The sequence below is a fragment of the Osmerus eperlanus genome, unplaced genomic scaffold (genome assembly GCF_963692335.1).
Source record: "Osmerus eperlanus unplaced genomic scaffold, fOsmEpe2.1 SCAFFOLD_48, whole genome shotgun sequence".
Classification (NCBI taxonomy): Eukaryota; Metazoa; Chordata; class Actinopteri; order Osmeriformes; family Osmeridae; genus Osmerus; species Osmerus eperlanus.
This window is the reverse complement of record NW_026911544.1, coordinates 83201-105198: the sequence shown is the minus strand read 5'-3', so window position 1 is coordinate 105198 and position 21998 is coordinate 83201. Positions and strand designations below refer to the sequence as shown.

General features: G+C 49.3%; 4 protein-coding genes across 6 annotated transcripts in view; all 4 read right to left on the bottom strand.

Annotated features, from left to right (window-relative positions):
* Nucleotides 1–1188: 1188 nt before the first annotated feature.
* zmp:0000000521 (spindlin-1) lies at nt 1189–6632 on the bottom strand. Its single transcript, XM_062455602.1, has 5 exons — nt 6509–6632; nt 5716–5757; nt 5213–5460; nt 4777–5010; nt 1189–2176 (listed from the first exon to the last, which is right to left on the bottom strand). Exons 2-5 carry the CDS (start codon nt 5745–5747, stop codon nt 1971–1973), a joined length of 720 nt encoding a protein of 239 aa, XP_062311586.1. The 5' UTR covers nt 5748–5757; nt 6509–6632; the 3' UTR covers nt 1189–1970.
* An 801-nt stretch (nt 6633–7433) lies between these two features.
* LOC134016229 (serine protease 57-like) lies at nt 7434–10739 on the bottom strand. Of its 3 annotated transcripts, XM_062455622.1 has the most exons (5): nt 10158–10739; nt 9845–9980; nt 9355–9606; nt 8519–8543; nt 7716–7982 (listed from the first exon to the last, which is right to left on the bottom strand). In XM_062455622.1, exons 1-5 carry the CDS (start codon nt 10361–10363, stop codon nt 7888–7890), a joined length of 714 nt encoding a protein of 237 aa, XP_062311606.1. In that variant the 5' UTR covers nt 10364–10739; the 3' UTR covers nt 7716–7887. The 3 variants fall into 3 exon arrangements, with proteins under 3 accessions (XP_062311604.1, XP_062311606.1, XP_062311605.1); XM_062455620.1 differs by lacking the exons at nt 7716–7982; nt 8519–8543 and adding an exon at nt 7434–7709; XM_062455621.1 differs by lacking the exon at nt 8519–8543 and having other exon boundaries at nt 9330–9606.
* A 118-nt stretch (nt 10740–10857) lies between these two features.
* Nucleotides 10858–13206, bottom strand: LOC134016228 (mast cell protease 1A-like). The gene is made up of 5 exons (XM_062455619.1): nt 13115–13206; nt 12830–12980; nt 12136–12271; nt 11674–11931; nt 10858–11282 (listed from the first exon to the last, which is right to left on the bottom strand). The coding sequence occupies exons 1-5, from the start codon at nt 13170–13172 to the stop codon at nt 11121–11123; spliced, it is 765 nt and encodes a 254-aa protein (XP_062311603.1). The 5' UTR covers nt 13173–13206; the 3' UTR covers nt 10858–11120.
* A 3226-nt stretch (nt 13207–16432) lies between these two features.
* Nucleotides 16433–21998, bottom strand: part of fgf22 (fibroblast growth factor 22) — a 19305-nt gene continuing 13739 nt past the window's right edge. Inside the window, exon 3 of the mRNA XM_062455608.1 lies at nt 16433–17207. Within this exon, the coding sequence (XP_062311592.1) occupies nt 17013–17207 (195 nt within the window). The 3' untranslated portion in view covers nt 16433–17012. The remainder of the gene's footprint in view (nt 17208–21998) is intronic.

The window sequence follows — 21998 nt, the reverse complement described above, 5'->3', positions numbered from 1 at the left end:
CAGTATTCTGAAGGTGTTAAAAGCGTTTTATAACTAGAGTAGAACTTCTCTTTTCTCCATGCACTTAATTTAGAATTAAAAGTATTTGCAGAAATATGACAGTAACCATTCGACTACAAAAAGCATGTTTGTGAAATCATGTATCAGTTTTAAGCATTATATGACTATACTTGTAGTGCTGCCTATAATATCACCATTCATAGGATACAAACCGATCAACAAGAATCAACGATCAACTGATCAATAACAATTTCATATCAACAAAAAAAACGAACTCATACTGCATGACCCTAGAACATTGCACATATTCTTACAAATGGACAAATGCCAAAACCCCTTTTTCCACCTTTGACACGTCTGTATGGTCTGATCGTTTAAACAGAGCCGGCTAATACTGGGCAGAACCTCTCCTCCCTCTGGTTCACACTGTTGCTATGTTTACAGCCCACGCAGGGTTTCTATGCAGTCCCTTGGCATGAGCGCCTCAAGCCCCTCCCCCAATCATATCAAGCCCCTCCCCCAATACTCTCAAGCCCCGCTCCCATTACCTCACAAGCCCCGCCTCCAGCTTCTTCAGCTTGAAGCAGAGCCCCCAGTGGATCTTGGTGGTATAGCATTTTTGATTTGGCACACTGCTCGTTCCAATCATTCTATTAACTCCGGTTCTCAAACCTGGCTCAAAATAATAGCTCTTTCATAAAATATGTTTTTCTGAAGACCCCAAGCTTCAATGCGCCACTGAGAAGTTTCCATAGAAACTAACGGGATGCCATCTTTAACCAGCTGTGATGCTTGTCTACTTAATAATAACTATGGTTTGCCTACATGCAGGCGGGATTTACCATGCGGAAATGTTGATAAGAGATCAACTTTTTGGTCTGCATGGGATGCGTACAGAACACTTTAAAACTTCTTCCCCTGGGGTACAAATGAGCATCTCTGGCCACGCCCCACGCAGACTGGTCCGTAACCAAAGCAACAGTGTCAACCTGGCATCGGGCTCAGGAGGATGGGTGGCGGGCGAACACGCCGCCATGGCAACGTGACTCGAAAGGCACTTTGATGATGCGCAAGGGACTCTAGTTTGTAATCTACCAATGAGACGTTGCCTCAGTGAGGATGAGCTCTAGCCCCGGCCAATCACAGGGCCCGTTACTGAGGAGCTCCAGCCCAGGCCAATCACAAGGCTCGTTACTGAGGACCTCTCAGACTAGTCTAGTCTCCGTGGTCACCGTGGTTACCGTGGTCTCCCCTGCCAGACCAACTCATTTGCTGTTCTGCTCAGGTTGTACAACCCTACGAGTTTGTACAGTATGTGTGTGTTTGTGTGTGTGTGTACGTTATGTGTGTGTGTACAGTATGTGTTTGTGTGTGTGTACAGTATGTGTGTGTGTGTGTGTATGTACAGTATGTGTGTGTGTGGTGATACAAACTGTGGCTCTGATAATAATAAATGATTGTCGATGAAGTCGTTAATAAATAACAGCTGCACACGAACGTGGTTCCTGTTCTGCTCTTCCACACCACAAGCCTCTCTGGCCCATATGGGACCACAAGCCTCTCTGGCCCATATGGGACCAGAATGGCTTTTTGGGGGGCAGCTTTCCCAATAACATTCATATAATTTATATTATTAATAATAATAATAATACTACATTGTTCGTGTAAGCTTGTATGAGGCTAAGTGTTAGCAAGTGGTCCAGAGCACCCAGCCAGAGCCTGCTCACACCATCCCTCCAGACGGCTTCCCCTGAGCCTCCCTACAACCACCCTCTAGTGGCCAAACCTGGCATTGCTACAGTTCCGCTCAGCATTAACCATGACAGAAACTAAAGAGGTTACACCTGCTGAAAGATGAAAGCATACTGGTTTAAAACCACAAACATTAAAATAAAAGTTTCTCTCTCTGTGAGGTCAGGCCACACTGAGAGAGCGAAGGGGGGTGATGACTGGGGGGAAGGAATCTGTCTCTAGGTGGTCTTGACCAGGTCATAGACGTGGATATGAAAGTCATCGTCATATTTGATATAGTAGACGGAGGGCTTGGCTGGGACCTGGTAGATCACCAGGCCGGTCCTCTTCACCCCCTTGTCAGTCACGTACTCCACCTGCTTACCCACAAGGCTCTCTGTTTCCTCCCCAGGCTTACGGTCAGCTGGGAGCAGGTGCTTGTTCTCTGAGGAGGGGCAGAAGGGGAGAGACACAGAACAAGACCTGCTTTACTAACAGATCTCACAGAAAGAGATTGTGTGTGTGAGAGAGAGAGAGAGAGAGAGAGAGAGAGAGAGAGAGAGAGAGAGAGAGAGAGAGAGAGAGAGAGAGAGAGAGAGAGAGAGAGAGAGAGAGAGAGAGAGAGAGAGAGAGAGAGAGAGAGAGAGAGAGAGAGAGAGAGAGAGAGCTGAACTGAGCTGGGAGACATCAGGGAGATGCTGCACACCCTGTGCACCAGGCTTCTATCCAGTTAAGTTGTACTGTACACCTTCCCAGTTGAGAAACAGAACAACATGGAACTATACTGTTTGTAGTAGTAGTAATAGAAATAGTAGTAATCCATACAGCAGTAATATTTGCGAGAAAAAAAACAGTACACCTCCATAACATTCATATACAGTTATTATATAGTGTTGTTAGAGAAATATTTGTAGGTGTTTTAATTTTTGTCTCACTATCCAGGTTCATTTTGATTGTTTTAAAATGCGTTCATTTCATGTAAGTTGTTGGAATATACAGGGTCTTCACTCCTCAACCTTTGAGCTGAAGAGTGGAAACCCTGAATTTATGAACTCTATCAAAGATGTTGATATAATTGTGCTGACAGAAACATGGTGTCAAAATAATCTGCTCACTCACTGTCCCCCAGGAAACAATGAAGTCATGGTGCCCTCTTTAAAACCAACATACGCAAGGGCAGAACATCGGGGGGGATCTTGGTGTGGTATAAAGAAGGTCTTTGCCATCATATCTCACCAGTTAAACAGGGTAAATCCTATATCTGGTTAAGGTTAGATCAAACCCTGGGCATCACTGATAGAGATCTATATCTCTGTGCTATTTATATACCCCCAATAGATTCTCCTTATTTTGAAGAAGACATTTTTTAAACTTTCCATTCTGAAATCACATATTTCCAGACCCAGGGAAACATGCACCTAATTGGAGATCTGAATGGACGGACAGGAATCAGACCTGATACAGTCGACCCACAGGGCAACAACCATGTGTCTGGTCAGTCTCCCCTGTTTACCACACCTACCATCACCCACCGGAACAACCGTGACTCTGTAATAAATCAAAGTGGCAAGGAGGTAGTGCACCTCTGTCGAGCCTTAGGCCTGTACATAGTTAATGGTAGGTTCAGAGGGGACTCTTTAGGCCTGTACATAGTTAATGGTAGGTTCAGAGGGGACTCTTTAGGCCTGTACATAGTTAATGGTAGGTTCAGAGGGGACTCTTTAGGGAGATTCACATACTCATCAGCTCTTGGGTCTAGTATGGTAGACTATGCAATCACTGACATGGACCCCTCCACTATCAGTGCATTCACTGTCAGACAGCAATCCCCCCTCTCAGACCACAACCAAATAAATGTATTTTTACAACTCTCAGGTCAAATTAGTGAAACAAAAAAGGAACCCAATAAACTGTATAAATTAAATACTACATACAGATGGACCCCTGACAGTGAAGACAAATTCATCATGGCCTTGAACTCACCTGATCTGATGAATAACATATCAACATATGACCAAAATCAATACGCCCCAACCAGAGACGGTGTAAACAAGGCCATTTATAATATCAATACGATATTTCACAAAGCAGCTATCAAAGCAGACCTTATCAAACACAAACGGAAACCAATTAGAAGGCAAAATACTGAAAAATGGTTTGATCAAAAATGTAAAACCATTAGAAAAGACCTAAAGAAAATAGCTAATGAAAAACATTGCCAACCAAAAAAAACAGCCCTACGCACTAGGTACAATAACATAAACAAATATAAACGTACAATTAGGAACAAAAAACAAAACTATACCCAGATGAAACTTGAAGATATTGAGAACGCAAATAATCAAAATCAATTCTGGGATATGTGGAACAACTTCAACGCAAATAAAACTCGAGCATTACCCATCCAAAATGGTGACATCTGGAGAGCACATTTTGAAAATCTGTACAAAGACTTACCAATCAATCAAATGAATTCAGATCAATGTATTATCAAAGAAAAACTCCAAACATTAGAAGAAACCATCAAAGACAACCAAAACCCCATTGATTTACCAATTACTTCGGAAGAATTGATCCAACAAACAAAATCTCTCAAGCCAAGGAAAACTTGTGGTCCAGACAGAATTACAAACAAAATGCTTAAATGCAGCACCCCAGAGATGCAGGGTGCAATGTTGAAGTTGTTCAATATCGGTTTACAGGTGTCAATGGACTTTGAGGTTCACTGTATGTCCATTTTACCCACTGAACTGTCGTTATTCAACTGTGACAAGGTAAATTCGGTTCTGCAATCAATGACCCCTTTAATCTTTCAACTGAATTTGCCATGTTTGGTTGTCATCGGATTATTTGGTAACATTAATAGTATACCGACGTCCATAGTAATGGTATGAATACTGTTTCTGTGGCTCCACCGTTGCTTTGGCAATATGAACATTTGTTTCTTAATGCTAATAAAGCCAATTGAATTTAATTGAGAGTGTGTGCGAGAGAGAGAGAGAGAGAGAGACAGACAGAGACAGACAGACAGGTGCTGTGTCTCACCGGCCTCAGGCAGGATGCGCAGGTCTCCGTCTGCATAGTCGTCCCACAGCTGGTACATGTAGAGCACCGGGTCCTTCTCGTAGGTGATGTAGTACCAGTGGGTCATGATGGGGGCGCGGGACAGAACCATCCCCCTCCACTCGTTCTTCTCCCCGTCCTCCTTCTCAAACAGGTGCTCCACCGCCTTCCCCACCAGCTCCTCAGCCCCGGGGGGAACCCTGATCCGGTTGTTGACTGAGGAGAGGGGAGGGACAGTAAGAGAGAGAGACACAGAGAGAGAGACACAGAGAGAGAGAGAGAGAGAGAGAGAGAGAGAGAGAGAGAGAGAGAGAGAGACACACACACAGAGAGACACACACACAGAGAGACACACACACAGAGAGACACACACACAGAGAGACACACGGAGAGATATGCTCTTATAACCAGAACTCACCCACTTTCTCTGAGAGCACCTGTAGGCTGGACACCCTCTCGTCCTTGAACAGCTCGATGCCGTAGACGCAGTCGAAGCCGTCGTACTTGACCATGAAGAGGGCAGGGTTGACCCCCAGACGGTCCAGCACTGTGCCCTTCCACTTGCTCTGGGTGCCTTTCTCATGCCAGTTGTGCTGGATACGCACTCCCAGGATGCAGTTGGGGTCCGGGGTCATGGTGTCGCTCAGCTCCCCGCTGCTCCGTTTCCTATTAGACAGACAGACGGAGTGGGAGGGAGGGATGATCAAAGCCGGCCATGAGATTACTGATGACATTGGTTTAGGGTTAGGCTTAGTTGGGACCTCAACCCTAACCCTTGCCTGGAACATTTCTCTCTATTTTTGTTACTGTCTTTTTCTGGTTATATTTCTCTCTCTCTCACACACACACACACACACACACACACACACACACACAAACACAATGAAAGCAGTGAATTTTGGGAGGGATGATTCCACATACCTGCCCCTTTTCTTGGACATGCCTCCAGACATTCAAATGCTACTGATAAAGAGAGATAAACAGAGGAGACAGAGAGAGGGACATAAGCACAGTGAATATCAGAGTAAATCAGTGCGCAAAAAGAGAGAACTGTTTTATTATTGGCTGAGATTGACAACCTGAACAGCCAATGGCCTTGCTTGACGAATAACTTCCTGGTTATTTGCCTGTGTGCATTACGCATTTATGGAGGTCAGTCACTAAAACATACAGTTTCACACACACACACACACACAACCAAAGAGACACACCTATTCTAAAAGCAACACAGTTCATGCACCATTAAATACTGTCTCTTATACCTCATTTGTTATAATCGGTCAAATCACCAATTCATAAACTGCTAAATGTTCGGCTACAGGGACAACAGGATCAAAACCAGATGTGTTCTGCCTTACTTGAACTTCAAGATTATAATACGTCAGCCATCGCCACTGGGTCAGAAATGATGAAACATGAAGATATGGCTGAAACATTTACCGATTCGTCGCCGTTTCGTAATAATAGCTCATATTACCTAAATAGCCACAGCTATCATTGACACAGCGCTAATGTTAGCTGTAGCTAGCGCACACCTGGGACTGTCCGCGCAATAACACTGTAGGTTATCAATAATTCTAGCTAGCTAGCATACCTATAAACTCCCCACTGCAGCTGTTCATTAATATCCTGAACATGAGGGTTTAAAGCGCAGCCATGGCTCCTGTACATCGATATTTTGATACAATCCATGCCGTTCAGTAAATCAAATTACCTGAACACGAATTTCATGCCAGTATTATTCAATTCTTCCTGCAGAGAAATGCAGACTACCGCCCATGCAAACCTCGCGAAACCTATGGAAAATGGGAGGCCAGTTCCTTGGGAGAAAAAACTACAACTCCCATAGTGGCGTAGCGGTGATGGCCGTAGAAAGTTAAGTGAACTTGAGTGTAATGAACACCGGGAATTGATGTCATTGTGAAGCCGACTTAAAATTTAGTCGTGTGTACGGCTCTGGCCGAGGTTATTCACGTGCTGTGCATCTTAATTTTTATTTATAATTAAAGTTATTGTCTTACATTTTTGTAAATGTTGCATGACTGAAATGTTGCATTTTGATTCTGATTCTGATGACTGTTGTATGGACACACATAGTTTAGAAAAGAAAGGGTCCTTACTGTGTGATTTCAAGAGTAATTAGCAGGGCCGGCCCTAGGGTTTTGAGGGCCCTAAACAAAAATAGTGTATGGGGCCCTTTTGATTTTTTTTTTTACTAATGTGTTTTTGGGGGGTCCCAAAACAAATGTTAACCCTCGTGCTGCCTTCGGGTCACATGACCCAAAGGTTCATAACGAACCATCGTTGTGTTTACCCAATTTTACCCAATACAAAACCAAATAAAAATAATTTTCTTTTAACCTTCGCAATGTGGGGGGTCTGAGACAGCCCAACGGTTAAAAGAAAATGCTTCACTTTGTTTTTGTATGCGGTAAAGTTGTCGCAATACGACGGTGGGTCACAATGACTGATGGGTCAGAACGACCCGAAGATAACACAAGGGTTAAGTTTGTTTATTGAGTCTCTCTTCCATCTTTATGAATAATGACATCAGAGCAATTCAATTATCATTCATCATTAGAGATTCATCTCTGAAACTAAGCGACAGTAAATAATCGAAATGATATGCAGAGACCAGGTGAACCTGGAAGTCAGAATCCTTTAATCACTCGAACAGTAACTCTAACAATATCTTAATAAAAAGATACAGTAAATGCCACAACACCACGTGGGTGACATGACAGATTCATACAGGAAGCATCCTAGTTGTTGTCGATGACTTCCTGTATCCAGGGCAGGTTAGCAGACACTCTCATGTAGACGTCTGGAGTGGATGGGTTTGCACACTCCATGCCCGAGAAGGAGATCAAGCCTGCAAGCTCTCCACTGCACACCAGGGGGCCCCCTGAGTCTCCCTGCAACACACACACACCATACACACCCACACACACAAACACACCCAAACACACGCACACCACACACACACGCACCACACACACACATACAGAGATGCACGTACACGAACACAGGGTACTTTAAACTGGGCCTGGTAATACAGACTGTTCCTTGACTGATCACTGAAATACTGTCAGACTACTGTGCACTTCTGATCCTTGATCTTCTACTGTACTTCATGCTTTGGATAAAAGCTGCTATTAGATGAATAAAGTGTGAAAATGTAAATGAAACTGTGAAACAAAAGAAAATGTGAGCAGAGAAACAACTCACCGAGCAGAACCCTTGTAAGCAGAGAAACGTCTCACCGAGCAGAACAGGTGGCTGGGCGGTGAGGGAATCGGGCTAGTAATCAGAAGGTTGCCAGTTCGATTCCCGGCCGTGTCAAATGACGTTGTGTCACCCTACTTGCCTCGGGGGGAATGTCCCTGTACTTACTGTAAGTCGCTCTGGATAAGAGCGTCTGCTAAATGACTAAATGTAAATGTAACCCTTGTAAGCAGAGAAACGTCTCACCGAGCAGAACCCTTGTAAGCAGAGAAACGTCTCACCGAGCAGAACAGGTGGCTGGGCGGTGAGGGAATCGGGCTAGTAATCAGAAGGTTGCCAGTTCGATTCCCGGCCGTGTCAAATGACGTTGTGTCACCCTACTTGCCTCGGGGGGAATGTCCCTGTACTTACTGTAAGTCGCTCTGGATAAGAGCGTCTGCTAAATGACTAAATGTAAATGTAACCCTTGTAAGCAGAGAAACGTCTCACCGAGCAGAACCCTTGGAAGCAGAGAAACGTCTCACCTCCATCAGAGACACTGACTGTCTCTCCACCTTCAAGAAAAGGCTCAAGACGCACTTGTTCCGGGAGTACAACGGTACTTAAGAATGGTTCGCTTGACCCGATGTTAGTTTCCTCAAGAATCACAATGACTCTTGCTTAGAGACTTGTTGCTCTTGTGGTTGGTGGTAACTGACTTAAATTTTTTGTACTCGCTGTGATATATTGTTTTTATTATTGTTGCTTTCTTTTCCCACAGGTACACTTGCACTTATAGCAGTTCATGTTGTTTAATTGTAACTTGTTTAACTACATGCTCTTATGGTTCTTCCCTTTGGCACTTATTTTGGTTGTTCACAATGTGTGCTTCATGTTTTGGCTACTCGCAATGTTTTGTGGCTATCTCGTTGTTATGATCAGTGACCTATGCACTTTGTAAAGCTCTCTCTTGGAAGTCGCTTTGGATAAAAGCGTCTGCTAAATGAATAAATGTAAATGTAATGTAGAGAAACGTCTCACCGAGCAGAACCCTTGCAAGCAGTGAAACGTCTCACCGAGCAGAACCCTTGTAAGCAGAGAAACGTCTCACCGAGCAGAACCCTTGCAAGCAGTGAAACGTCTCACCGAGCAGAACCCTTGTAAGCAGAGAAACGTCTCACCGAGCAGAACCCTTGCAAGCAGTGAAACGTCTCACCGAGCAGAACCCTTGTAAGCAGAGAAATGTATCACCGAGCAGAACCCTTGGAAGCAGAGAAACGTCTCACCGAGCAGAACCCTTGTAAGCAGAGAAACGTCTCACCGAGCAGAACCCTTGCAAGCAGAGAAAAGTCTCACCGAGCAGAACCCTTGGAAGGCCTGCTGTCCCGTCCCACACAGCATCTTCTCTGTGATCGTCAGGTTCCACCTCCGAGCACACTCAGACTGCGACAGGATCCTGACATCCACTTCCTGGAGCCGGTCTGCCAAGGTTCGGTTGTCCCCCACATCGCCCCACCCAGCCGTGCTGCACAGGCTGCCAGGGGCCGGCGGGTTCTGCATCAGTGGAATCAAACGCACCTCCCTGGTCAGGCGTGCTCTACCAGCAAGCTGGCACAGAGAGGGGGGGGGAGGTAAGGATGACAGGCACACAGAATAGTCAGTTGCACCATTAGGTGGCGCAAGCACTGGGTGCTGCTGTTCTAGGGTGAGAGACCGATCTCCACCAGCTCAGTGCTGTGAGGTTAGGGTTAGTACTATGAGTGGGGCTGGTCCAGGGTGAGAGAGGTTGGGGTTAGTACTATGAGTGGGGCTGGTCCAGGGTTAGGATGCTTAGAGATATCTCCACCTTGAGAAGCATGAGGTCCGTATCGTCCCCGACAACTTGGAAACCAGGATGACGGATGTAGCTCTGAACCTCCAGCTTCTGCTTGGATGACTCCCGGGCGCGAAGAGAGTGAGCTCCCAGGACCACCCTGTACCGCCTGGCACCAGGACACCAGACCCAGGACCCCAGGACACCAAGACACCAGGACAGGGTCAGACCAGAAATCAGAGAGAGGCAGACAGACAGGCAGACAGACATACATACATACAGCCAGACAGACAGACAGGTAGACAGACAGGTAGACAAACAGACAGAGATACAGACAGAGACTCACCCAGAGCAGTGTGCAGCAGTGAGAACAAAGTCCTCCCTCACCAGGACGCCTCCACAATCGTGTGTCCCCCTGGTCTGCAGGGAGGCCAGGTACGGTCTGGAGTGTGGCTCTGCCTCCCTGCCGCCCACGATACCCCCCCGGGACCCCCCTACCTCTGCACACACACACACAGTAAAGATACACTTGCACACACACACATGCAACATCCACAATGCCAATGGAGACAGAAAGAGAGAGAGTGAGGGAGAGACAGAGAAAGGGAGGGAGAGAGAGAGGGGGATGGAGGGAGAGAGAAAGGGGGAGGGAGGGAGAGAGAGAGAGAGAGGGGGAGGGAGAGAGAGAGAGGGGGAGGGAGACTTGTTCTAGTATTTACAATACAGTACAATACTGTAGAACTGTAAACTTGTGATCCTTAATCTTCTGCTATACTTTTTATAAATGCAGTTTGTCTCCTTGGATAATAGCATCTGCTAGATGAATAAAAAGTTAATATAAACGTAATGTTAAAATGACAGCAGTCAGAAAAGTATCTTACCCTCCAGAGACAGAAGCAGCCCAACGTAAAAAAACAAGAAGCTGACTTCCATGGTGCCTTCTACACAACCATGCTGCCAGAGGAGGCTCTTATACCGGGGAGGAGGGAGGAGGGGAGGAGGGAGGAGCCCTCCAAACCACCAGCACACAGTGACAAAACTCACACTTGGTATTTCAGCAGAGCGTTTAATGTCAGACATCACCCCGAGGTTAGGAAACCACACAGTCATGGTTGACTCACGATGGTCACGACGGAGACATAATTTACCATCTCAAAACTTAGAAGCACGTACAGACCTAATGGCCCCAGACACAGAGTCATGGTATTGGGAGAGAGAGAGATTGGGAGGGGGAGAAAGACAAAAAAAAGTGAGAGCAAGAGAAATGGAGAGATGACTTCATGATGGTGATGGTGAGAGAGCCTGTGTTCTAGCAGGTGCTGCTGTTGAGGACCTTTCTGATCCAGGACAGGAAACTGGACACCTGGGTGTGGATGTTGGGGACGTTGGGGTAGTCACAGTTCTTCTTCATGTTGAAGGAGACAACGCCGACCACCTCCCCAGCACACACCAGGGGACCCCCCGAATCCCCCTACAGGAGGGAAGGAGAGAGAGAGAGAGAGAGAGAGAGAGAGAGAGAGAGAGAGAGAGAGAGAGAGAGAGAGAGAGAGATAGAGAGAGAGAGAGAGAGAGAGAGATGGATGGATGGATGGACAGAAAATGGAAGTTGAGGATGAGGGAAAGATGGAAGGGGAGACAGAGAGAGAAAGAGAGGGGGATGAGAGGAGAGATACCATTTACATTTCATTATGGCATTGTGTTTAGTTAGTTCTCTAGCTATGTAGATAACAATGTTGTCAGTTTGTTCTCAAGTAAGTTGGTTAGTTAGTTGGCAAGCTAGCTAGTTAACAAGTTAGTTAGTTCATTTGCTACCTAGTTTGTTAGTTACTTAGTTAGCTAGCTGGCTATTAAACCTGACCAACCTGGCAGGCACCATTCTTGCTCTTGTACCCGCCTGCGCAGACCACGTTGTCGGGGAGGGACAACCCAACATCCTGCCACTGCTTGCGGCAGACGTCCAGGTCCACGGTGGACACGTTGACCACCCTGAGGTCATCTACCGCCCTGACACTTGTCTCCGTCGCCCCCCAGCCAGCCAAATGACACCGGATGTTAGCACCAACCGCGCGCGGCTTGGTCGGGATCCTGGCCACTTTTATGGGTTTCACTTTCTTGGACAGCTGTGGGGAGAATCCTAGTTACTTGGTATAGCTCTGTGGAAGAGCATTTGACTGCAGATTAAGAAAATAGTTTGTCTGCTAAATGAACACATTATTATTACGATGCACACAGGAACACAAGCAATGATATAAGGCAGAGTAGTACACAGTGCTGTTTAACTCATAATCTGTTCATCTGGTCAGAGTGGACATGTGATTATGTACCTTCAGGAGCATGATGTCATTTCCTGTCTTGACGTTCTTAAAGGAAGGGTGTATGCATTTGCGTTCCACGGCGAACCTTACAGCTCCCTTTGAGTTTTCCCCGATGTTGTGTGACCCCAAAACCACACTGAGGTTTCTAGAGGAGGCAGAGGTCAGAGGTCAGGATCACAGGTAGTGAAACCTCATGCTGCCATGAAATTCTCACTACAACAACCACTGGCTTTGACAAATAGTGTCTACAAAATACAGCATCCATGACAAACACCATCTTTGAAAGTGTTTAAGATACAGTGGTCTTGAGAAACACTGTCCATGAAATACAGTACCTAACTGACTTTGAGGAAGCCTGTTCTTGACAAACAATGGCTTTGAGAAAGTGTGGTCACTCAGAGTGTCTGTTGAATGACCACACTCAGACTAGTGAGAACATGAGCCTAGTGAGCTTCTCACCTCTGTATGAGAGGGGGGGGGGGGGGCGGGGGGGGGGGGAAATACAACCCACTGTCATTTCTCTGGAATGAGATCAATACATCCTGTCTGAGTTCTTAGAGCACATGAGGTCTAATCCATGAAACAACATGATAATATTTAGCAGTGGAAGCTCAGAACAAAGTAGTCAGCAGGCTTACCTCTTGTCACAGTGGGCTGCAGTCACAGTGGGCTGCAGTCACAACAAAGTAGTCAACAGGCTTACCCCTTGTCACAGTGGGCTGCAGTCAGAACAAAGTTCTTCTGGATCAGCACCCCTCCACAGCTGGGTTTGAGGTTATTCTGGACCGACGCCATGAAGGGAAACAAGCTCCTACCAGCCTTCTGCCCATTGATGATCTCAGTCCTTGACACACCTGCAACACATCACAACCCTGAACACCAACATGGAGTTTGATTTCAACCTCCAACTACAAGTACTAAATAAACCTACTGATGATGATCTTTCTGAGGTGTGGTTAGCTGGGCAGCTCTGTCTCAGGTAACTCACCTGTCAGTCCCTGGTGGGAGAGGAGGGCGGTCAGCAGCAGGGTGAGAGGGGCAGCCATGATGCCTGAGCCAAGTACGGACCCTCTGATTGACTCTGCGTATTTATACAGCAGGGGGCCACGCTGTCAGAGCTCATATTTGATGAGTCATGGAGCCACAAAGGGCATGATCTGTAGAGATGAAATGGTCACACACACACATATAGTACATGCACAAACACATACACACACACATCCACATGCATGCACAGACACACACAGATACATGCACAGACACACACAAATGTTGTAAAGTAGCAGTAGTGTTCTCACTCGTGTGGTTTAGATGAGGTGAGACAGATTATCTTCTCCCCAGACGCAGCTCAGTAGATCATCTCTTCCTGTGACACCTCACATAGCTCAGTTACTGGAAACCTGCTGACTCATGCATGCCCCAGATGCTGCTGCTGGGCTTGTTGTTTGTAGATGTTACCACTTGGGATTACATTTACAGAACAAAGCAAGCAGTGTGGGTCTGACTGTGTTCTGGTGGTCAGAGTCAATATATAAATATTTATATTTTCATGCAAAGTACTTTTCAACAAAGTAGTGCATGGTACAGTGTATGGTAGGGTTAGGGTTAGAGTGTATGGTATATACAGGGTTAGGGTTAGAGACATTATTATGATGCAGAGACATCTGCTAGTTCAAAGATTAGAGCTTCAAGTTGAGTCAGAATACAGATGCTGGAACAGTAAATGTGTGTTTGGTTTCTATAAGACCAGAGAATTGAAGACTTTATGACCATAATAGGACTGGTTTACTGCAACAGTGACTCCAACAGTAACTGCCTCCCTTTCTGTCTCTGTGTGTGTGGGTATGTGTGTATGTTGGTTGGTTGGTTACATTTCACATCTTTCCTAATACTGTCCTGTTGTGTCACCAACCAAATAATGTGCAGGCATCCTACCCTCTGCAGACATAACCCACCCACCAACCAATCCAAACTTCTTACAGCAGTACAGGAGGGAAGGGAGAGAATAGACAGAGAGACACAGAGAGAGAGAGAGAGAGAGAGAGAGAGAGAGAGCTATGCCTTTAATACATTTGAAACCCTCATACTATCAATCACCACTGTCTGATGATGAAAAGCTAAAAGTACTCTTAGGGGAGGGACACACAGCCCCCCTATCTGGACGATTTCTTAAAGAGTGCCTAACCCTAACCCTAACCATGAAATGAGGGAAAACCTGAGAGTAGTGTGACGAGCCTTTATGTGTTGTCCATTTCATTGTACAGCAGAGGAGAGAGAGAGCGTCCTGACTCCTCAGTAGGGATGAGTGTGTATACAGTTTAGTTTCTCCAGTCTTAAACCAACACACAGACACAGGAGTACACATACAGTTGAAACAAGGAATAATTTATCAACATTTTATTATGCTTCTCAAGCTGAACATGTACCGAGGCCCACACTCATCACTGAACGTATCTTAGCAACAGTGTATGCTTCCATGATCCTCTTCCTCTATTACTTCCAGTTATTTTTTCTACTTCCTGTTCATTTCCTTCTTAAGCCAGTGACACATGATGAGAAATATGCTCAGGGACGCAGAACGGGTTAACCACTGGCTTTAGGGGTTTACAAGTAGGAAAGCAGGAAGTAGGAAGTGAGAGTTCCATCTAACAGGAAGTGTGTGAGTTCTGTCCAACAAAAAGTGTGTGAGTGCTGTCCAACAGGAAGTGTGCGAGTTCTGTCCAACAGGAAGTGTGTGACTTCTGTCCAAAAGGAAGTGTGTGAGTGCTGTCCAACAGGAAGTGTGTGAGTGCTGTCCAACATGTGGTTGGTGGCGACACATGGGCTTTCCTCACCTTGTCATCAGACTAACCCGTCTCATGCTTCCTCTTCCTGTTTCCTCCTCCTGTTTCCTCCTCCTGTTTCCTCTTCCTGTTTCCTCCTCCTGTTTCCTCTTCCTGTTTCCTCTTCCTGTTTCCTCCTCCTGTTTCCTCTTCCTGTTTCCTCTTCCTGTTTCCTCTTCCTGTTTCTTTTCTCTACTTTGTTTTTTTGTTTTTAATTCCATTTCCTGTTTATGTTCCAAAGGATCTCTGATGCTGTTACCTTTAACCTGGAGCTGACCAATTAGATCAAGGGGGCGTGTCTGATGAATTTATCAGATTACAGTGAGATACAGTCTGAACTACTACACAGCATGAATACAACACAAAATAGAAACAAATTCACCAGTAAAAAATTCATGCAGTAAAAAACAAAAACAATATTGAAATATATTAAAAAATTCTATGTGCAACAGGTGTTAGAAAGACGCAGAGAAAATATATATAATAACCAGTTAAGTAATGTGCTAACCAAGTTTGAGACAGTCCTGGAGTCGCAGAGAGAGACAGGGTTCCAGTCCTGGAGTCGCAGAGAGAGACAGGGTTCCAGTCCTGGAGTCGCAGAGAGAGACAGGGTTCCAGTCCTGGAGTCGCAGAGAGAGACAGGGTTCCAGTCCTGGAGTCGCAGAGAGAGACAGGGTTCCAGTCCTGGAGTCGCAGAGAGAGACAGGGTTCCAGTCCTGGAGTCGCAGAGAGAGACAGGGTTCCAGTCCTGGAGTCGCAGAGAGAGACAGGGTTCCAGTCCTGGAGTCGCAGAGAGAGACAGGGTTCCAGTCCTGGAGTCGCAGAGAGAGACAGGGTTCCAGTCCTGGAGTCGCAGAGAGAGACAGGGTTCCAGTCCTGGAGTCGCAGAGAGAGACAGGGTTCCAGTCCTCCACCTGGCCTCCTGGATGCCTCCTCCTGGATCCCTCACTGGGGGACTGGAGGACTGGGGGACTGGGGGACTGGGGGACTGGAGGACTGGAGGACTGGAGGACTGGGGGACTGGGGGACTGGGGGACTGGAGGACTGGGGGACTGGGGGACTGGGGGACTGGGGGACTGGGGGACTGGAGGACTGGGGGACTGGGGGACTTGGGGACTGGGGGACTGGGGGACTGGAGGACTGGGTGACTGGGGGACTGGGGGACTGGAGGACTGGGGGACTGGGGGACTGGAGGACTGGAGGACTGGAGGACTGGGGGTGTAGAGGACTGGGGGACTGGGGGACTGGGGGGGTAGAGGACTGGGGGACTGGGGGTGTAGAGGACTGGGGGACTGGGGGTGTAGAGGACTGGGGGACTGGAGGACTGGGGGGGTAGAGGACTGGAGGACTGGGGGACTGGGGGACTGGAGGACTGGGGGGGTAGAGGACTGGAGGACTGGGGGACTGGGGGACTGGAGGACTGGGGGGGTAGAGGACTGGAGGACTGGGGGACTGGGGGACTGGAGGACTGGGGGACTGGAGGAGTGGGGGACTGGAGGACTGGGGGACTGGAGGACTGGAGGGGTAGAGGACGGGGGTGGAGGGGTGGGAGATTGTGTGGGTGGAGGGATTACCCCCTAGAGTCAGGGTGCTGATGGGTCAGGGGTCAGACCAGCATGGAGAACCCCACCCCGTAGGGTCAGAGTCGGGGTGGTGTTGAGGGGTCAGGGGTTACAGTTTGGGTGTTCCAGAGAGGGGGAGGTCTGGAGAGAGAGACAGACGGCGAATATGAACATCACTGTACATCCACAACAGAGGTGGGCAGGCCTGGGTGTGAGGGCTGACCAATAGCAGCGCAGGGGGCGTAGCTAGGAAGGCAGCATGGGGAGGAAGTGGGTGGAGGGGTGACCAATAGCAGCGCAGGGGGCGTAGCTAGGAAGGCAGCATGGGGAGGAAGTGGGTGGAGGGGTGACCAATAGCAGCGCAGGGGGCGTAGCTAGGAAGGCAGCATGGGGAGGAAGTGGGTGGAGGGGTGACCAATAGCAGCGCAGGGGGCGTAGCTAGGAAGGCAGCATGGGGAGGAAGTGGGTGGAGGGGTGACCAATAGCAGCGCAGGGGGCGTAGCTAGGAAGGCAGCATGGGGAGGAAGTGGGTGGAGGGGTGTCTCCTGCGGGCCTTGTGGCCTCGCCTCGGTTTCCCCCGGCCGTTCAGAGACACGAACATCTGCCGGCCGCCATGTTTCCAGCGGACTGAGGCGTACGTGTTGTAACCGTTCTCCTCGATCCGCTCCTTAAACTTACAGCTGGGGCTGTACTTCACCTGGAGGAGGGGGGAGGGGGAGGACGGGGAGGAGGGGAGGGGGGGGGAGGGGGAGGGGGAGAGGAGGGGTAGCGGGGGAGGAGGGCGAGGAGGGGTAGTGGGGGAGGAGGGAGAGGAGGGGTAGCGGGGGAGGAGGGCGAGGAGGGGTAGTGGGGGAGGAGGGAGAGGAGGGGTAGCGGGGGAGGAGGGCGAGGAGGGGAGGAGGGGTAGCGGGGGAGTAGGGCGAGGAGGGGAGAAGGGGGAGGAGGGGAGGAGGGGTAGTGGGGGAGGAGGGAGAGGAGGGGTAGCGGGGGAGGAGGGCGAGGAGGGGAGGAGGGGGAGGAGGGGAGGAGGGGTAGTGGGGGAGGAGGGAGAGGAGGGGTAGCGGGGGAGGAGGGCGAGGAGGGGAGGAGGGGGAGGAGGGGAGGAGGGGTAGTGGGGGAGGAGGGAGAGGAGGGGTAGTGGGGGAGGAGGGAGAGGAGGGGTAGTGGGGGAGGAGGGAGAGGAGGGGTAGTGGGGGAGGAGGGAGAGGAGGGGAGGAGGGGGAGGAAGGGTAGCGGGGGAGGAGGAGGAGAAACAGGTTACTAAAGATTGGCTTGGTTGAAACTGACGCTCTCTATAAACCAAGACAGAGAGCAAAGGTCAGAGTCTGCATTCACACACTCACACACACACACACACACACACTTTACACTTGGCTGTCTGCATGTTTAATCTCAGAGAATTTCTGCTGAAGTCTGGTTTTATCTGTAACTACTGTCAGTTCTGAAGCAGTCGTAGGCAGGTGTGTGGTGGTCTTGTAGGGAGGTGTGTGGTGGTCTTGTAGGCAGGTGTGTGGTGGTCTTGTAGGCAGGTGTGTGGTGGTCTTGTAGGGAGGTGTGTGGTGGTCTTGTAGGCAGGTGTGTGGTGGTCTTGTAGGCAGGTGTGTGGTGGTCTTGTAGGCAGGTGTGTGGTGGTCTTGTAGGGAGGTGTGTGGTGGTCTTGTAGGCAGGTGTGTGGTGGTCTTGTAGGCAGGTGTGTGGTGGTCTTGTAGGGAGGTGTGTGGTGGTCTTGTAGGCAGGTGTGTGGTGGTCTTGTAGGCAGGTGTGTGGTGGTCTTGTAGGGAGGTGTGTGGTGGTCTTGTAGGGAGGTGTGTGGTGGTCTTGTAGGCAGGTGTGTGGTGGTCTTGTAGGGAGGTGTGTGGTGGTCTTGTAGGCAGGTGTGTGGTGGTCTTGTAGGCAGGTGTGTGGTGGTCTTGTAGGCAGGTGTGTGGTGGTCTTATAGGGAGGTGTGTGGTGGTCTTATAGGGAGGTGTGTGGTGGTCTTATAGGGAGGTGTGTGGTGGTCTTATAGGGAGGTGTGTGGTGGTCTTATAGGGAGGTGTGTGGTGGTCTTGTAGGCAGGTGTGTGGTGGTCTTGTAGGGAGGTGTGTGGTGGTCTTGTAGGGAGGTGTGTGGTGGTCTTGTAGGGAGGTGTGTGGTGGTCTTATAGGGAGGTGTGTGGTGGTCTTGTAGGGAGGTGTGTGGTGGTCTTGTAGGCAGGTGTGTGGTGGTCTTATAGGGAGGTGTGTGGTGGTCTTATAGGGAGGTGTGTGGTGGTCTTATAGGGAGGTGTGTGGTGGTCTTATAGGGAGGTGTGTGGTGGTCTTATAGGGAGGTGTGTGGTGGTCTTGTAGGGAGGTGTGTGGTGGTCTTATAGGGAGGTGTGTGGTGGTCTTATGGAGGTGTGTGGTGGTCTTATAGGGAGGTGTGTGGTGGTCTTGTAGGGAGGTGTGTGGTGGTCTTATAGGGAGGTGTGTGGTGGTCTTGTAGGGAGGTGTGTGGTGGTCTTGTAGGGAGGTGTGTGGTGGTCTTGTAGGCAGGTGTGTGGTGGTCTTGTAGGGCAGGTGTGTGGTGGTCTTGTAGGCAGGTGTGTGGTGGTCTTGTAGGGAGGTGTGTGGTGGTCTTGTAGGAAGGTGTGTGGTGGTCTTGTAGGCAGGTGTGTGGTGGTCTTGTAGGGAGGTGTGTGGTGGTCTTGTAGGCAGGTGTGTGGTGGTCTTGTAGGCAGGTGTGTGGTGGTCTTGTAGGAGGTGTGTGTGGTCTTGTAGGAGGTGTGTGGTGGTCTTGTAGGCAGGTGTGTGGTGGTCTTGTAGGGAGGTGTGTGGTGGTGGTCTTGTAGGGAGGTGTGTGGTGGTCTTGTAGGCAGGTGTGTGGTGGTCTTGTAGGAGGTGTGTGGTGGTCTTGTAGGCAGGTGTGTGGTGGTCTTGTAGGAGGTGTGTGGTGGTCTTGTAGGCAGGTGTGTGGTGGTCTTATAGGGAGGTGTGTGGTGGTCTTATAGGGAGGTGTGTGGTGGTCTTATAGGGAGGTGTGTGGTGGTCTTATAGGGAGGTGTGTGGTGGTCTTATAGGGAGGTGTGTGGTGGTCTTATAGGGAGGTGTGTGGTGGTCTTGTAGGGAGGTGTGTGGTGGTCTTGTAGGCAGGTGTGTGGTGGTCTTGTAGGGAGGTGTGTGGTGGTCTTGTAGGCAGGTGTGTGGTGGTCTTGTAGGGAGGTGTGTGGTGGTCTTGTAGGCAGGTGTGTGGTGGTCTTATAGGGAGGTGTGTGGTGGTCTTATAGGGAGGTGTGTGGTGGTCTTGTAGGGAGGTGTGTGGTGGTCTTATAGGGAGGTGTGTGGTGGTCTTGTAGGCAGGTGTGTGGTGGTCTTATAGGGAGGTGTGTGGTGGTCTTGTAGGCAGGTGTGTGGTGGTCTTGTAGGCAGGTGTGTGGTGGTCTTGTAGGCAGGTGTGTGGTGGTCTTAGTAGGGAGGTGTGTGGTGGTCTTGTAGGCAGGTGTGTGGTGGTCTTGTAGGCAGGTGTGTGGTGGTCTTGTAGGCAGGTGTGTGGTGGTCTTGTAGGCAGGTGTGTGGTGGTCTTGTAGGCAGGTGTGTGGTGGTCTTATAGGGAGGTGTGTGGTGGTCTTATAGGGAGGTGTGTGGTGTCTTATAGGGAGGTGTGTGGTGGTCTTGTAGGGAGGTGTGTGGTGGTCTTGTAGGGAGGTGTGTGGTGGTCTTGTAGGCAGGTGTGTGGTGGTCTTGTAGGGAGGTGTGGTGTCTTGTAGCAGGTGGGGTCTTGTAGGCAGGTGTGTGGTGGTCTTGTAGGGCAGGTGTGTGGTGGTCTTGTAGGGAGGTGTGTGGTGGTCTTGTAGGCAGGTGTGTGGTGGTCTTATAGGGAGGTGTGTGGTGGTCTTGTAGGGAGGTGTGTGGTGGTCTTGTAGGCAGGTGTGTGGTGGTCTTGTAGGGAGGTGTGTGGTGGTCTTGTAGGGAGGTGTGTGGTGGTCTTGTAGGCAGGTGTTGTGGTGGTCTTGTAGGGAGGTGTGTGGTGGTCTTGTAGGGAGGTGTGTGGTGGTCTTGTAGGCAGGTGTGTGGTGGTCTTGTAGGCAGGTGTGTGGTGGTCTTGTAGGGAGGTGTGTGGTGGTCTTGTAGGGAGGTGTGTGGTGGTCTTGTAGGCAGGTGTGTGGTGGTCTTGTAGGGAGGTGTGTGGTGGTCTTGTAGGCAGGTGTGTGGTGGTCTTGTAGGAGGTGTGTGGTGGTCTTGTAGGGAGGTGTGTGGTGGTCTTGTAGGCAGGTGTGTGGTGGTCTTGTAGGGCAGGTGTGTGGTGGTCTTGTAGGGAGGTGTGTGGTGGTCTTGTAGGCAGGTGTGTGGTGGTCTTGTAGGGCAGGTGTGTGGTGGTCTTGTAGGGAGGGTGTGTGGTGGTCTTGTAGGAGGTGTTGTGTGTGTGGTCTTGTAGGCAGGTGTGTGGTGGTCTTGTAGGGAGGTGTGTGGTGGTCTTGTAGGGAGGTGTGTGGTGGTCTTATAGGCAGGTGTGTGGTGGTCTTGTAGGCAGGTGTGTGGTGGTCTTGTAGGCAGGTGTGTGGTGGTCTTATAGGGAGGTGTGTGGTGGTCTTGTAGGCAGGTGTGTGGTGGTCTTGTAGGCAGGTGTGTGGTGGTCTTGTAGGCAGGTGTGTGGTGGTCCTTATAGGGAGGTGTGTGGTGGTCTTGTAGGCAGGTGTGTGGTGGTCTTGTAGGGAGGTGTGTGGTGGTCTTGTAGGCAGGTGTGTGGTGGTCTTGTAGGCAGGTGTGTGGTGGTCTTGTAGGGAGGTGTGTGGTGGTCTTGTAGGGAGGTGTGTGGTGGTCTTGTAGGGCAGGTGTGTGGTGGTCTTGTAGGCAGGTGTGTGGTGGTCTTGTAGGCAGGTGACTGTGTGTGGTCTTATAGGGAGGTGTCGTGGCTGGTCTTATAGGAGGTGTGTGGTGGTCTTGTAGGCAGGTGTGTGGTGGTCTTGTAGGAGGTGTGTGGTGGTCTTATAGGGAGGTGTGTAGGTTGGTCTTGTAGGGAGGTGTTGTGGTGGTCTTGTAGGCAGGTGTGTGGTGGTCTTGTAGGCAGGTGGTCTTAGTGAGGTGTGGGGGTCTTGTAGGCAGGTGTGTGGTGGTCTTGTAGGCCAGGTGTGTGGTGTCTTGCTAGGAGGTGTGTGGTGGTCTTGTAGGGAGGTGTGTGGTGGTCTTGTAGGCAGGTGTGTGGTGGTCTTGTAGGCAGGTGTGTGGTGGTCTTGTAGGCAGGGGGGAAGACCAGGTAGTGGGCTTTATCTTCTGAATGTTTTATATGCTTTCAGTAAAGAGGGAGTGACATGCAGATAGTAATATTCTGAGGGTTGTGACATGCAGATAGTAATATTCTGAGGGTGTGACATGCAGATAGTAATATTCTGAGGGTGTGACATGCAGATAGTAATATTCTTAATTGGGTGTGCTCAAGCCTTCGGCGAGCACAACCATTGTTCTCTACATATATATTATTATTTTTCTTCTTTCTTTTCACACCCTAAGGATCCCTCAATATATGGGCT